The 15,601-nt window shown below is 38.4% G+C and overlaps 1 protein-coding gene across 8 annotated transcripts in view; it reads right to left on the bottom strand.

The window, feature by feature from the left end:
* The window catches only part of ezh2 (enhancer of zeste 2 polycomb repressive complex 2 subunit), a 90,354-nt gene that overhangs the window by 57,077 nt on the left and 17,676 nt on the right, over positions 1-15,601 (bottom strand). For 7 of the 8 annotated variants that reach the window (XM_069912432.1, XM_069912431.1, XM_069912455.1 and 4 more), the window contains 3 exons: positions 13,222-13,347; positions 8,191-8,310; positions 7,585-7,705 (listed from right to left, as the gene is read on the bottom strand). In XM_069912432.1, the coding sequence (XP_069768533.1) occupies positions 7,585-7,705; positions 8,191-8,310; positions 13,222-13,347 (367 nt within the window). Of the gene's footprint in view, positions 1-7,584; positions 7,706-8,190; positions 8,311-13,221; positions 13,348-14,431; positions 14,663-15,601 lie in introns of all 8 variants that reach the window. The other variant, XM_069912454.1, reaches the window with a different exon arrangement.

Raw genomic sequence — 15,601 nt, 5'->3', positions numbered from 1 at the left:
CAGAAAGGAGCGTTCATTCTCGGAGTCGCAGCGTCTTGGACAGACGAAGCTAATGGATTTCAAGTGGATATTAATTATTCAAGAACTGCTGAAGGAAGCCATCTGTTTTTAATCAAAGCCACTTAAGCCTTTTGAACAGAGATGCGGTCAGAGTTTGTTATGGTTATGGACCATCAGTTTTATACCAAAATTCTGTTCATATGATTTCCAAGAATTGGGACTCACCTCAGTGATGATGTAACAGTCACATGATTTGGAAAAATATATTACCGAATTCAATTTTGGAAGAGTTCAATTTGGAGAGTACAAAAGTCAAAACCCCTGTAACGCAGGGGTTGAAACCTTGTGAAAGACAGGGTTGAGTCACAATAACCAGAATTGGTGCTGTTGTGTGTTACTCCTGGGAACTTTCGAATTAATGAAGACCACTTCGCTGTCTCTTTGGAAAAGAAGACAGAATTCAACTGGATCCATTTTTGTGGTTGGCCATTTCATTTAACCCTTCTCTGGTTTGTGACTTCATCATGGAAGAAGATAACCACTTTGTTTAAGGCTTGTCTGAGTTTGTGAATTCATAGTGGAAGAAAATAGCCATATTGTGAGTAAAAGAGGTCTGAAGATATTATGATTAAAAGTACTTTATAATTATTTCTGAACTGAGAATTTAAGACCTTGAAGAAAGACTAAACTGATGCTGAACTTTTAAAGATTGACTTTTCAGAGTGGGACTTTATTTTACACACACACACATACATTTGCACATAGTGGGGTTATGTTTAGAGATAAGTATGAAATGTTATGTTGTTAATAGTTTAATTTAAAAAATTATTATTTTGAATTTACCATTGTCTGGAAAAATTTCCATTGCTGTTCCTGTGTTAGTGCTAACAAAGTCCCTTTAGTCCCAAAAATAATTAAATGGGTTGTTAGTTCATAAAACTCTGATGTTGAAGTCTGGCTTGGAGTTTATCAACTCTTCTTCTCCAAGGATTGTACACAGGATGGTAGGGAGAGGAAGCCTTAGGGCCCAGTGTCTTAGTTTGGCATGTACCCCCTCTCTGCATCCATGTGGTTGAGTCTTCTTTACCTGCCCATGGGTCCATTGCTGGTATTTCCAGTAGAGTTTATATGGTCCATATACTGACCTTTTAAATCACCCACGATGATTAAATGTACCGATCATCTACTCTCTGCAACTCCCGCCACAGAAGGCATAGCCTGGGTGGGGATGGGGTCTTTGAGGATAGAAGCTTCTAAGACTCCTCCTCTTGTAGATGTCCTCGATGGAGTGAAGTCTAGTGTCACAGGCCGAGTTAACACCTTCTGGAGATGTTTCTTGTCCTGAAATTTGGCACCTCCATACCAGGCAGTGATGCAACCAGCCAGAATGGACTCCATAGTACACCAGTTGAAGTTTTTGAGAGGCTTCAGTGACATACTGAATCTCCTCAAAGTATAGCCATTGGCAACCCTTTTTCGTGATTGCCTCAACATGGAAGCTCCAGGATAGATCCTCGGAAATGTTGACACCCAAGAATTTGAAGTTCTTGACCCTCTCCACAAATGAGCCCTCGATGAGGACTGTGTCGTGTTCCCCTGACTTCCCCCTGAGGTCCACAAACATCTCCTTGGTTTTGCTAACGTAGAGCAAAAGTCTAGTGTAATCCCATCTAACTGAACAACAATGGAGAATTACTAAAAAGGATGATGTGGTGAAAGAATGAGATCTCATCGAAAGAAACACACCACATAGGAAAGCCCCTTCAGCTTACTTCAAGAGTGCTGACAATGCCCATCTATACTTGTCACATTTTGGCTGTATTAGGCATGCATCCCTCTGCATTTGCTGTCCAAGAATCTGTCCAAAAGTCTTTTTTATATTTCAATTGTGTATCTCCACTACCACTTATGGCAGTCTGTTTCAGATATTTACCACCCAGTGTGAGAGAAACTTACCCCTCAGACCTCCTTTAAAATTCTCCCCTCTCACCTTAAACCTATGGGATCTAGGTTCCACTGCCCTGAGAAAAAGATTCTAATAATCAATCCTATATATGCCCCAATTTTATACACCTCCATTAGGCCACATCTCAGACTCTTACATTCCAGTAAGAATAAACCCACTCTATCCTTAAAACTGCAACAATTTATTCAAGGCAATATCCTGGTGAATCTCTTCTGCAACCTCTCAATTGCAGAGAGAGAGAAAAAAAAATCACATTTAACAGAGTCATACAAGCTATCATTGGATCAGAGCTATTTTAGTACAAGCAAAAATCTGAATGGAGGGATACAAAAAAAAAGACACGGTGGGACAAATTTGGGTTCCTTGACATACCCAAGAACAAGGCTGAGAAAAGTAAGGTTCCATGAGAGGAAAGGTGACTTGCATTGTTCTTAATATTAAGACTGAAAACAGCAGGTTTGAAAGGTGGTACACGATGCCAGAGGAGAATGAATTATTAACAAAGTGGTCAAGAATGGAACATAGAGAGACATTACTCTAAAGTGAATAAGAGTAAAAGAAATTTGCAGACAGTGAATGGGGAATTAAGTTTTAAAAAAGGAACCAAATTTGGAATAGTGTTCTGGCAATTAATTTACAATTTGGTCAAGTGGAAAATGTGAGAGAAAGTGTGAGGCAGAAGACAGATACTCTCACTCTGGTCATTTACAAATCTACTGTACATTATTAAAGATGAATTCTTTTTAAATCACAAATTTGTGCTTTTTCTCATAAGATATCCCTTCATTTCTGCAAAAGATTTTGGCTTGTGTAAATGAGATTTTTTTTGAGAAAAAGGCTGCATATTCTGGAATCCAATATCACAAATCAATCCCATAACCAGATTAAGATATCAAGTGATATCACTGTGAATAACAAAGGTTGGATACTTTAACTGTAATTGCTTTAAAAAACAAACTGTAAGAGGTATGATGTTAGTTTAGATTTCAGTCTTTATTGTTGTGTATGCACTCACACAATTAAGAATCGGAGACGTGATGCTTTCTCATCCTTTACTTCTATTAGACTAACATGGCTACTGACATAAATATATACATATGGAAGGGTGACATCATGACGTGGGCATCATGATGTCCAGCAGAGGACAGTCTTATACTAACACACATTCCCGCACCCCCCCCCCTCCCACCCATACCGTGCAATAAATGCTGACTGGGCCCCTTCGAACTAATAAGATTACATCAGGCCCAGGACCACAAATGAGAATTAGAAAACATCTCATGAGAAATTATAATTATAAAAGGGAAAGTATTTAATAATAATATGGGCACGTAGTCCTTAAAGCGTTCAGGTGGTCTTCTTTCTCTTTTGGACCACCTCAGCATGGTTTGCTGTGCCGGTCTTTGTTCGGAACCTATAGATAGTTGGGTCGGCAGTTGAGTCGGCGGCGACTGCCCATCTTCACTGCCCTCCTGGCTGCGTGTCTCAGTTACTAGACTCCTCACTGGACTGTCCCCCTCACTCGGTCTGAGGGGTGAGATGGTCGGGGCAGGCCACATCAGGTCTGGTTCCACCTCCTCTAGTTCATGAGGCAGTTCATGGACCTCAGTGTCAGTCAATGCTCGTACTTGGTCAATGTCTCGCTTCCACAATCTGTCCCCCATTAGAACAGAGTATGACCAGGGGCTCAATTTTTGTAAGATTATTCCTACCATCCATGGGTCTTTATATTGTCTATAATCTTGTACCAGAACTCTCCGCCCAATTCCAATGTTTTAGGTGAGGCCTGTGGCAATTCTGTTTGTTTGTTTTTTTTTGCAATTGGAGACCTAGATCTGGATGAGCCGTGGACAGCCTGGTCCACAGGTTGCAGCTAAACATTAGTTCTGCTGGAGTGTGTTTTGTGGTAGAATGCAGCATGTTTCTGTAACCTAATATGAAATCTGTGATTTTGTGTGTCCAGGAGGCATTTAGAAATTTCAGGTTTTTCATTACTTTTTTGAATGTTTATACAAAACGTTCTTCCTCCCCATTAGTACTTGGGTGATAGATGCAGACAAAATATGTCTGATATTGTTGTCGCGTATAAATTTTTAAAAATGTTCTGATATAAATTGAGGCCCATTGTCTGTAACTAATTCATGAGGCAATCCATAAGTAGCAAAGATAGCTCGTAGACAGTCAATCATGGGATCTGCTTTGGTATTTTTTAGCTGTGAAACAACTGGTCATTTGGAGTGTGCGTCCACAGCTATTAGGAAAGACTCATCCCTGAATGGTCCAGCAAAGTCTACATGAATCCGATGCCAGGGTTTCGATGGCCATTTCCATGGGTTAGCTTCAGCTTGTGGAATATTTGGCTGCATTGACTAACATACTTTGCATTCTCTTACTGTGTTTCAATGTCTCTGTCCATGGAGGGCCACCAGACATGCATTTGGGCCAGTGCTTTCATTCATACCATTCCCGCATGGTTGTGGTGTAGTTCTGATAATATGGTAGTTTTCCATTTGGCTGGAATAATTGAACGGGTACCCCATGGTAAACATCCCTCTTCGACTGATAGTTCATGGCAGCATGTGTGGTAAGGTTTTAGATCTTCTGGAATGACTTCAGATTTGGACCACCCATTAAGGGTGAAGTATTGGATCTTGCTTAATGCTGCAGTTGTTCTTGATTGACGGTGGCTGCCTCTGCTGTCCATTTAATAATTTCTTCTTGTTGTTCTGTCTCGGGTAGCGGTATGAGTGATAAGGCATCTGCATGGCTGTTGAGTGTTCCTGGTTTATGTTTTAGATCATAGTTATACCCCGCTAGTAGCATGGTCCATCTTTGAATTCTAGCCGCAGCTAATACTGATATATCTTTATGGGGCCCCAGGATTAAACTCAGAGGCTTGTTGTCTGATCAGGATGAATTTTTTTTCCCATAAAAATATTGGTGGAATTCTTTTTTAAACTCTAAAAATTATTACCAATTCTTCTTTTTCTAGTTGGACGTAATTGCGTTCACTTGTGATTAATGTTCATGAAGCATACACTACTGGTTGCTCACCTTTTTCTGTGATTTGGGATAGTACCACTCCTAGTCCCATGGGTGAAGCATCCGTGGCTAGTGTAACTTCTTTACTAGGGTCATAGTGGATCAGCATCTTATTTACTGACATTAGTATTTCCTTTAGTTGTTCGACTGTGTTTTTGTGTTTCTGTGTTCCAATACTATGTTTGATCTTTCTTGAGTTCAGTGTGTTACATAGTGTAGACATATTAGGGAGCTGTTTTTGGTAGTGATTAACAAGTCCTAGAAAGGAATGTAATTCCAATCTGTTGGTTGGGTATGGGGCCTTGCAAACGGCTTCTGTTCCTGCTGGGTTCATTCCCACCCCATCGTTGTTAATTGTAAACCCAAGGTATGTTACTGAGGGGCGCATGAAGACACATTTGTCCTTTCAAATCATATTAGCCTGTTGTAGTCTGGTTAAAACCTTTTCAAGATTTTGTAAGTGTTCACCATCTTTCGGCCCATGATGATGATATCATCTAGGTAACACCCAACTGAGACTCCATGTAGTAATTTGTCCATTGTTGCTTGAAAAATCACAGGTGTTGCTGAAATACCTTAAGGCAGGTGTGTATAGTGAATAGTCCCAGATGGGGATTGATTGTCACATAGTTTCTTGATTTTTTTTGTTCAATTCTATCTGTTGATATGCTTGTGAATTTTTGCCCTCCATTTAGTGCTTGGAACAATTCTTCTGCCTTGGGCATTGGGTGTTCAGGTATTTTGAGTGATGGATTGCTGGTGATCTTTTAATCGTCGCAAATACAAATTTCACCGTTTGTTTTTCATACGGGTACGAAGGGTGCTGCCCAATCACTGTATTGTATTGGTTCTAATGTGCCTTCATGATTTAGTCTGTTTAGTTCAGCCTCAAATTTTCCTTTCATAGCAAATGGGACTGTTCTGGCTTTGAAGAAATTTGGTTCTGCATTATCTTTTAATTGCAGTTTGGCTTGAACACCTTTGATTTTCTCCAATTCTTGTTGGCAAACCTCTGCGTGGTTGTTGAGGACTTGGTCGAGTTCTGGCTGGGAGGTCCGTGTGGTTTACATTTAGTATTGAACTGATTTCCAGCCAGTCGAGGGGAATGTGTTATAGCTAGTTTTTTCAGGTGTCTATGATGCAGAGAGAAAGTTTTTGGTTACTGTTGTTTGTATTGTACTTGCACCGTACCTTTTCCAAAAACTTTGATTCTAAGATCTAACAGATCTTAGTTATTTCAGTTGTTTTTAACCGGGTGGCATGGTACCAAGTGTTCCTTTACATGTAATGGCATTAGGGACACCTCTGCCCCTGTGTCTAACTCCATCTTCGGGGGGGGGTGTCTGTTTATTTTTAGCTCTATATATAGATTGCTCGGTTTCATCCACCTATTCCTCAGATGTGTAATATTTCAGGAGCTGAAATTTCAGGAGCTTGAAGGTCAGCCGTTGGGCTGTTATCATCGTTGTGGCTAGGTTGCCTTTCTCTCTCTCTGCAATTATTTTGACTTTAGCTGCCTGTTTATTTGCAGGCCATCTGCATTTTAGAAGTGGACATTTAGCTTTGATATGTCCTTCTGCTTTGCAATGGTTGCATTTAGAATTTTTGAAGAAAGTTTTTTTGGTCGGTGGTTGTATTTCCCACAACGGAAGCATTGCTGGCAGGAAAACCTCCTGACCAGTAGGTCTAGTTGACCCACATCCAAGTTTTTAATCTGCCATTTCAGAGGTGCAATCTGTAATGTAACGTCTCAATCCATTCCTAATAATTTTTGCCTTGCTTGGCAATTTGCTATAGCCCCATCACTAATCTGTCTTGCAGTGCCTGATTTAGAAACTGCTCTAAATGACAGTTTGCACAATGATGCCAGGTATTCATTTACTATTTCCACTGGTCCTTGTCTCCTTACATAGGATTGTTGCCTTTCTGCCATAAGTGGTGGTTTGGGGCTTAAAAAAATCATTCCTTAGACTGTGCATAATTCGTTGAATGTCTTCGTCCCTGGATTGTCCAGGAACAGCAAGGTCTTAAGGAGGTCGAATGTTTTGCTGCCCATTATACTGAGGAAGAGGGCCCATTTGCAGTTTACTGGACCTTCCACAATATTGTGGGCTACGCAGTAGTAGTTAAACCTTTCTACGTAGTTATCCCAATTTTCTTCTACTTCGTTGAATTCCCCAAACTTTCCCTCCGCCATCTTGGCGTGCTTTCACCTTGATCATTTGGCACAAATTTTTTGGAGTTGTTAGGTAATTGTTTTCTACCTTTTCGTCTGTTGTTTTCCTTCTCATAGTTGGTGCCTGGAGTAAGTGTAGGGTTTGTTTTGTTCCTCATCGCCACCATTATGTATGCACTCATAATTAAGACTCAGAGACATGATGCTTTCTCATCCTTTACTTCTATTAGACTAACATGCCTACTGACACACAGGGTTATATATATGGAAGGGTGACATCATGACATGGGTATCATGATTTTCAGCAGGGGGCGAGCTTACACCCTTGATCAACTTGATCAAAAAGCAAAAAGACAAATAAAACAGGATCCTATTGCAAAGTAGTAAATGCAAACCTTACCTCTGTCTCCATGCACTTTTCCATCATAGTTTTTTATGAGTTCTTCAATGAAAGTCCCATCCTGGTCCAGGATTTCATCACCCATGTAAGGAATATTATGTAAAACAGTTTCATCCTCCACCTTAAATTTAAGAGAAGATTCCTTTGGCACAAATGTAAAAACAGCACACCAAGCATCCTGTTAATCTCATCACTCCTAATTAATATAAAACTCAAAAATCTTGTGTGTACTCCTCCCCTTCCCACCAACCCTCATCCCCATGTCATCAAATATCTAAATTCAAAAGACAGTGAAACATGAATTATATCAAGTGTACAAAGCTTTATGAGTATTGATTTAGTAATAACATCAGATCTGTTACCTAGAAAATTTAAAATATTACTGAAAAAAATACACTACTCCAAGCTTTGTTCTCCTGTTCCAGTAATTTTCATTACAAACTAGTCCTCACGTGAAAATGTTCAATTATTAATGGTTAATGCATAGTATTCAAATGTAATAATTCTGAATAAAAAGACTTTTACAAATCATCCCTAAGTTTGAGTAGAATTTATGAATACAATAGAAAATTGTAGAAAGATTATTCACACATCTAAATGACGTACCATGAAATTTTGCTGAAGAGGAGACCAGGAATACATAACTGGGATTGAGGCAACTGCATTCAAGGTCTTCAGGGGGATAATCTGTTTTGGAAAATCAGGGAACCCACTCTCCACAGCACACTGGAAATGCACAGGAAAATTAAAGTGATTAAATTACTGTTGTTTCAACCAGCCAAGCATTTTAAAGATTATGCTCAATTGTTAATCATCCCAATGCAATTTTATTTTTGAAAAGCACAAAAATATCTATCATTTGGCCCTATTAACCAAAACTAATTTTGCTAAAGTCTAATCTCAGTTTATGCTCTCCCCATAATTCTGCATCAACCATCCCATAATTAAAATGTTTATCACTTGTTCTGCCTTAACCACTCTATGAAGCAATGCCATGCTGCACAATATATAAAACAATTTGCTCCAAGTTCTTTCGAAGTAGCAAAAGTTGGTAACATTATTCCTCATGTTTGCTCTGCCATTCAACAAGATCACTGAATAGCCCACATATGCAAAGTTTCTGGTTAAATATGTAAAAATGTACTTCCAGCCTCTTGAGAACCATATTAATTTTATTCCCTAAAACAGAGAAGAAAACTGACCCATTGAGCAATCCAGGAAACTATTTTCTTTCTTTTCTATACTTCATAGAACTATATATCTCATTTATATATTTTTAGTAGAGTTTTTCTGCAGGAAGGAGGGTATATGGGGGGAGGGGGGAAGAAAGAGAGAGAGAGAGAGAGAGAGAGAGAGAGAGAGAGAGAGAGAGAGAGAGAGAGAGAAAGAAAGAGAGAAGGCAAGGGTGGGGTAAAAAATCATCATGTAATCATTGTAATTTTAAAAAAAAATTAATCACAACTGTTTTATTTAAAAGTTTACCAGTTACATGTATGGAATTTTTTTAAAATAAAATATTTTTTAAAAAATCACTGAATAACCATCTTCCCTTTCAATCCCTTCTCTTCCTTTTCCCCAATACCCACAGATCAATTTCAACCTTGCATGTATTCAAATGGAACAGAGGTATAGATCATGAAACACTCAACACTCTGGGAAATTTTTTGTTCAACTCAGCCCTAATTGGCCAACCCGGCTATAGCCCTGGTTCTTGGATGCCATCTTCTGTAGATCCAATTGTCCAGCTCCTGTAAAATTCTTATAAAATAATTTTTCATTTCACTAAACCTCCATTGCCTCTTCTTAATACAATGCTTCAAGTAATAATTGAGTCATGCTTTTTAAATGGACAACCTTTTTCCAAACTGCCCATGTGGGTAATAATTTAAAAATATGAACAAATTTTCAGGGTAAAATTTAGGGGATTGACTATTACATGCATACATTTTGAGTGCAGTAAGTACCTGCGTTGTTCAAGGTGTTGGGAGCTCAGATGGATGGGGGTGGCAGGGACCTGGTGTAAAGTCTGTGTTTAGGGTGTCAGGAGTTCAGATGGATGGGCAGGTGGCATGTCTTCGGTCTGGCCATTGGGATCTCAGATGGGTGACAAGCTGGGGCCTAGGCGGGAGTCCACAGTCAGGGCGTCGGGAACTCAGATTGGCAGGCAGCCAGGGCCCAGGCGAGAGTCAGTGGTCGGGGTATCAGGAGCTCAGATGGACAGGAGGCAGGGCCCTCAGCGAGAGACAGCAGTTGGGGTATGGAAAGCTCGTATGCACGGGCAGCCATGGCCCAGGTGAGAGTCTATGGTGGGGGCATTGGGAGCCCTGGTGGGCAGGCAGCTGGGAACAAAAATTGTTGGGGGGGTGTGGGGGGGAAGAAAAGAGAACCAGGACTACTTTTACACACGATAAATAGAAAATACTAGATTTTGGGCCCAAAAATAGGAGGGTGTCAACTTTTACATTGTATCGATTTTTACACATTCATTCTGACATTAAACTGTCATTCTGGAAACAGAGACTCAATTAAATCTCAACTTTTCCCACATCACTGGAAATAGTTTTGAATCCAATTCATTCCTAGAATAAGCATCATCTAATGAAGATACTTTAGTAAGATTTTTGACTGAATGTCTTTCCATTACAAAATCTTCAATTTCACCCGTGCTTCCTGAAAAGGATTTATAATCTGTTATGATTACAACCCATCACACCAGCAATGAATAATTGAATTAACCAATATTTAGTTCCATTCTAAAAACAATACTACCTTTCCACTTATAACCTAGAATTATTATTTTTTTTTTGTTACAGCAAGCCTTCTATAGATATATTTCAAAATCTTTTTGAAAATTCCATTTTTAATCTCTTAGTTATGTAAAACATGGTAAAAATAATAATAAGTAGCGTTACAAGAAATGCAACAAGTAATGTGCCATGGCATCACATCTGAAGGCAAAAGGGTATCAAACATTTAAAGCTTCCTATCAGAAATTCAAACTTGCTGCAAGAGAATAACTGGGAAGTTTCACAATGCACAGGTCTACAAAGAGCAGAAACAAAGTACAGAATTAAACTCTTCAGCCCACTGTCACAATAGCAAACAAGTGCCCATCTAGCCTTACCAGCTTTTGGCTAGTTATAGATGAGTATTTGATCAAAATCCCACCATGCCTTGATGATTCAAGTGCACAACAAAATATTTTAAGATGTCATGATCTGCCCACACCAATTTCTTAGTATATTCTGATTTAATTCTCAAAGGGAAAAAATCTGATCAAATCCCCTCTTAACCTTTTGCCCTTCAGCATAAACCTACAACTCTTAGTTTTAGATGCTTCTGTTGCAGTGAAATCTTTCCTTTTGTCTACCCTACCTATATCCTCAGATTTTGATGTTTTATTATGACGCTCTCAGCCACCTTCATTCCAAGGAAAATTAACCTAGTGTCTCCTCATAACCGAAAAGCTCTGCCCAAGGCAACATTCTAGTGAGTTTTCTCTGCATCTTTGCCATTACAATCTTGTCCTTCCTATACTGCAGTGACAAAAATATGCAGAGTTCTGTAACTGAGGCCCAACCAATGCCCTACAAGTTCATGATACAAAGTTATTACTCCTTTATTTAATTCCCAGCTAATTAAGGCTTTCATGGATCCTTGGACTTTTATATCCCAATTAAATCTTTTTCCCCCGCCACAACACTGGCAATTGTCCCAGAACCTAATCATTCATTATGTCGAACACTTAAAATTTCTCCCAAGATTCACCACTTTGCACTTATCAGTATTAAATTGCACATGCCCATCATACCAAATATCATCCTCTAGCTTATGACTCCCCTTCTCATTATCAACACCACCAAAAATTTTCTAATCATTGAAACAAATAGATCGATAGGTGCCTAATTCTTTAATTTAAAACACTTCTCACATTATTATTTTCCTTTAAAAATACACGCAATATTATTTTGGCTGGTCTGATTTCTATCTGTGGCTTTGGATTTAAATTTTTTTTTTAATTCATCTGTTCAAATGGACAGATTACAAATATTTTGTATTTAAGCAACTTATGAAGTTTGAAGCAAAACAACCATGAACGACCAAGTAGTACACAAATGAAGGCAGCGTATCCATGTTTTCTATGTACTGCACTATAGACCCCAGCATCTGCAGATTTTCTTGTTTACCTCCTATGAACTACAAATATTAGAACACGGATTTAAAATAATAGACAACAGACACAAGGGATGCAAGAGAGAAAAAAGTTTTGATCTAGAACTCATTTTTTATACAGGAATAACTCTGTTTTTAACAATCAGGGCTTTCAAAAAAATTGCAGTGCCACAAAGAAAGAGTATAACAGGTCTGATTCAACTACTCAACATAAAGGCAACTTCATAATTCTAAAGCAACATAGGAAAAAAGAAATATATCAGAAAGCATCTAGTCAATTATGGTACTCCTATCTACTTCACCACTTTAATGATCAAAGCTGATCCATCACCTCTGTGTCATTTACCTACACTAATGCCATTTCCCTTCACAAACTGGTAATTTCAACCTCCTTCCAACAAAATTTCAACTCTTTTAACATTTGTATTATATCTGCCTTTCCGTCTCTCTGGTATCATGCAACCAGTCATTTACCCAATCCAGAATGCCTGCAACAAACAACATTACAAATAAAAGTAATTAATATTTATTTGTATTTATTGGAAAACTCGCAATGGCAGCCTAGATATTTTATTATTCTTGTTGTAGGAGGGTGGGAAGACAAAGCCAGACAGAATGTGGTAGTTGAAAAAGAGAAAAGAAAATAGTATTATGCCAAGCAGGAAGGAAAAAAGAATGATGTGACAAATTTTTTGTGAATGATTAAAATAAAACATTAGAGTAGCAGTAATGTTGAAATACTGGAAGGAATTCAGCCACCACTCTGAACATTCACTTTAGCTGTAAGCTAACACGCAAATTTGTAGAGTTGAAATTCTACGAAAGAATGATAAAGACATGGTTGAAGCAGCACAAAGCAGTTCTTAGAAATGAGAAAGGCTGAAGATCACATCACGGATATGTTTTTCTGACATTTCTAATAGGAGGCCAAATGAAACCCATAGTTTGTACTACTTTTATGTTTGTATACCCAGTGAAATAATTGAGGGTACCAAATAAGTTTTGTATTATAGAATCACTACAGGTATACTTGACTGGGCAATACAAAGAAACAACCAAATAATCCCTCTAATCTTATAACAAAGAAGCAAAATATCTACCAATAAATGTGTTGTTTTATTTTTAAGTTTGATTGTACTTTTAAACACTGTACAATTTTAATTTATCTCCAAAATTCTAAATTACAATTAAAAGGTTTTCCTCAGAGCAAAATGGTACAGTTCACCCATTTAACTGTACAACAGGACGACCACTTAGATCACTTATAAAATGTAGGTAAATAAAATTAAGACCAACAATGAAAAGAAATCTCATGCAAAAATCAATTCATTGGTTATGAAATATTGCATGCATCAGCAAGCAATTGCTTTTCACAGAATGATGGTATTTATGGAGCTGAACAATCAACAACAAGCTATAATGATTACCAGATATCCTTCACCCTGTATTACAAATGTTTTATACCTCTCTGGTACCACGCATTGTGCTCACTGTCATAATGTGAACAGGTTGTATCCGATGCCGTTTCCAATCCTGATTCAATATTTCAGTTTTTTCTTTTATTTTCTGGCGATTGGCACTGAACATAGTCTGTGAAGAGAATCAGGGAATTAATTTTAATTCTATTATATTGATCCAGACCACTAATTAAACTATCCAAAATATTATTTGCACCCAGTTTCCTTGCAACTGAATTAATGAAAAATACTTGTACATACAAAAAGAAAATTGTAACAAAAAAAAAGATGTTGAAAAAAGTCAAGAAACTACATGCTAGAGAAAAAAAATAACCAATTCCAGCACAAATGTGGGTACGAGATGTAAATTAAAATAAAAAACTCCTGGAAGTCTGCCACAACTCACTCAGCAACAGTTCAGAAAGAAACAGAAATAAATGTTTCAGATTGACTATCATAACTGATTTCTAGTTCATGTTATCAAATTTTAGAATCAAGCTCAACTCAATTCTTTAAACCTAAAGTATGAAATTCAATGTAGCATAGCACAGTGGATCAGTACTTCTAATACACCTCCAATCCAGGCAACAACTCAGTCACTTCCTTTTACTACAAGTACCCCTCTCCTACCATGGGGTTCCTTTCCAACAAACCCATCGTAAGTTGAAAAAAAATATTCATAAAGAATACAGATATACCTTGTACTACACCGACAACGCTGTATCCTACTGCTCCACTCTCACCCCAGAGCCTTTTATAATTCCTAACACTGATTCCACTGCCCCGCTCTCTCCCAACAGCACTGTATCAGTCCCCACACTAATCCCACTGCCCCGCTCTCTCCCTACGGCTCTGTATCAGTTACATGTTGATCACAATGCTCAGCTCTCCTCTGACATCGCTGTATCAGTCCCCACACTAATCCTGCTCCCTCCCGACAGAGCTATATCAGTCCCTACACTGAACCCACTGTTCTGCCCTTTTCCAACAGTGCTATATCAGTCCCTGAAAGATTTCCGACTCTGATAATTCCTCTAAGGTGAATTCTTTGTAATGTTTATTAGAAAAACCATCATTGCTTGCAATTACCTTTCTTTAACATATTACAAGTAAATAATAACAGTCATGCTATGTACCATCATAATTTCTAAAAATCGTAAGTCAAGTCATCGAACGTATAGGAGCAAATGTTCACAGTCCAGATGAATAGAAATTACCTTTATCTTTTGTAAGAAGTTGTGGCAACAAAATTTTATTCCAGAAAGTTATATCCCTATGCGCTCATCAGCCACTCAGGAACACTAGCACTCCCCTATTCGCCCATTCTGAGTCATTGTTTGCTGGAGTTTAGTGAAATCAACTAGTGCATGGCCATATGTTTTTGTTTATTTATATGTTCACAGACTGATGATGTCAGAGGCTTGAATTTCTTTCCAGCCTCTACTTACCTATTAACAAAGAAAGTCATTAGGGGTCAATCACATTAGTGAATTTGAAGTGACATACAGGTAAGAACAGGCAAGGATAATAAATTTCCTACCCCCCCCAAAAAATCAATTTACAGGAGTACAATTGAGAGTTTCTGGCTACATTGTGTGGCATGGTAGCTGCAAAGCATCAAACCAACTCAACGCAGAGGATTATCAAAACTACCAAGAGCACTGGGGTCTCTCTTTCCCTTATTGATGACATTTACCAGGAGTATTGCTTAAATAGGTGTCAAAGAATTATAGAAGACCCTCCAGAAAGTGGTACAGAAGCATCAAAATCATGACTTCCAGGCTTGGAATTGGCTTCTTTCCGCAGGCTGCGAGATTGATAAACAGTATTCTGTTATCAAGTAAATCATCACAAAATATTTATTTTAAATTATATCTTTATGTACTGTGTGCGTATGTGTGCGCAAATGTTGTTTCATTGGGTTGTACGTGTACTGTTATGAGCCCTGAGGACCCCAAAACCCAGCAGCAATAGATATTCGCCAAGACAAATGTTTTAAACATTAAAACAGAATCATACTTTAACTTATCACTATTGACTTAACCCTCTTCTAATTCTAAGAGCATGTGTGTCCGTGTGCGTTGTGTGTGTGTGTGTGTGTGTGTGTGTGTGTGTGTGTGTGTGTGTGTGTGTGTGTGTGTGTGTGTGTGTGTGTGTGTGTGTGTGTGTGTGTGTGTGTGTGTGTGTGTGTGTGTGGAAAAGTTCTTTGATTCACAGTCCAGTCCCACTTCTCATTCCTCCAAGTTCACTGGTTGCAGGCAATTCTTATACTGTGCACAGAATGTTACATTTATAAAGTTCACCAGGCTTTGGTGCTTAAAAGGTAAATGGTTTCTGCTCCGGAAGTCAGAGAGATTCATTATACACTGACACTCACTACTGATTTA

This window comes from Narcine bancroftii, chromosome 1 (genome assembly GCF_036971445.1).
Source record: "Narcine bancroftii isolate sNarBan1 chromosome 1, sNarBan1.hap1, whole genome shotgun sequence".
Classification (NCBI taxonomy): domain Eukaryota; kingdom Metazoa; phylum Chordata; class Chondrichthyes; order Torpediniformes; family Narcinidae; genus Narcine; species Narcine bancroftii.
Note: the sequence above shows the minus strand (reverse complement) of the source record. Positions and strands in the feature narration are given on the sequence as shown.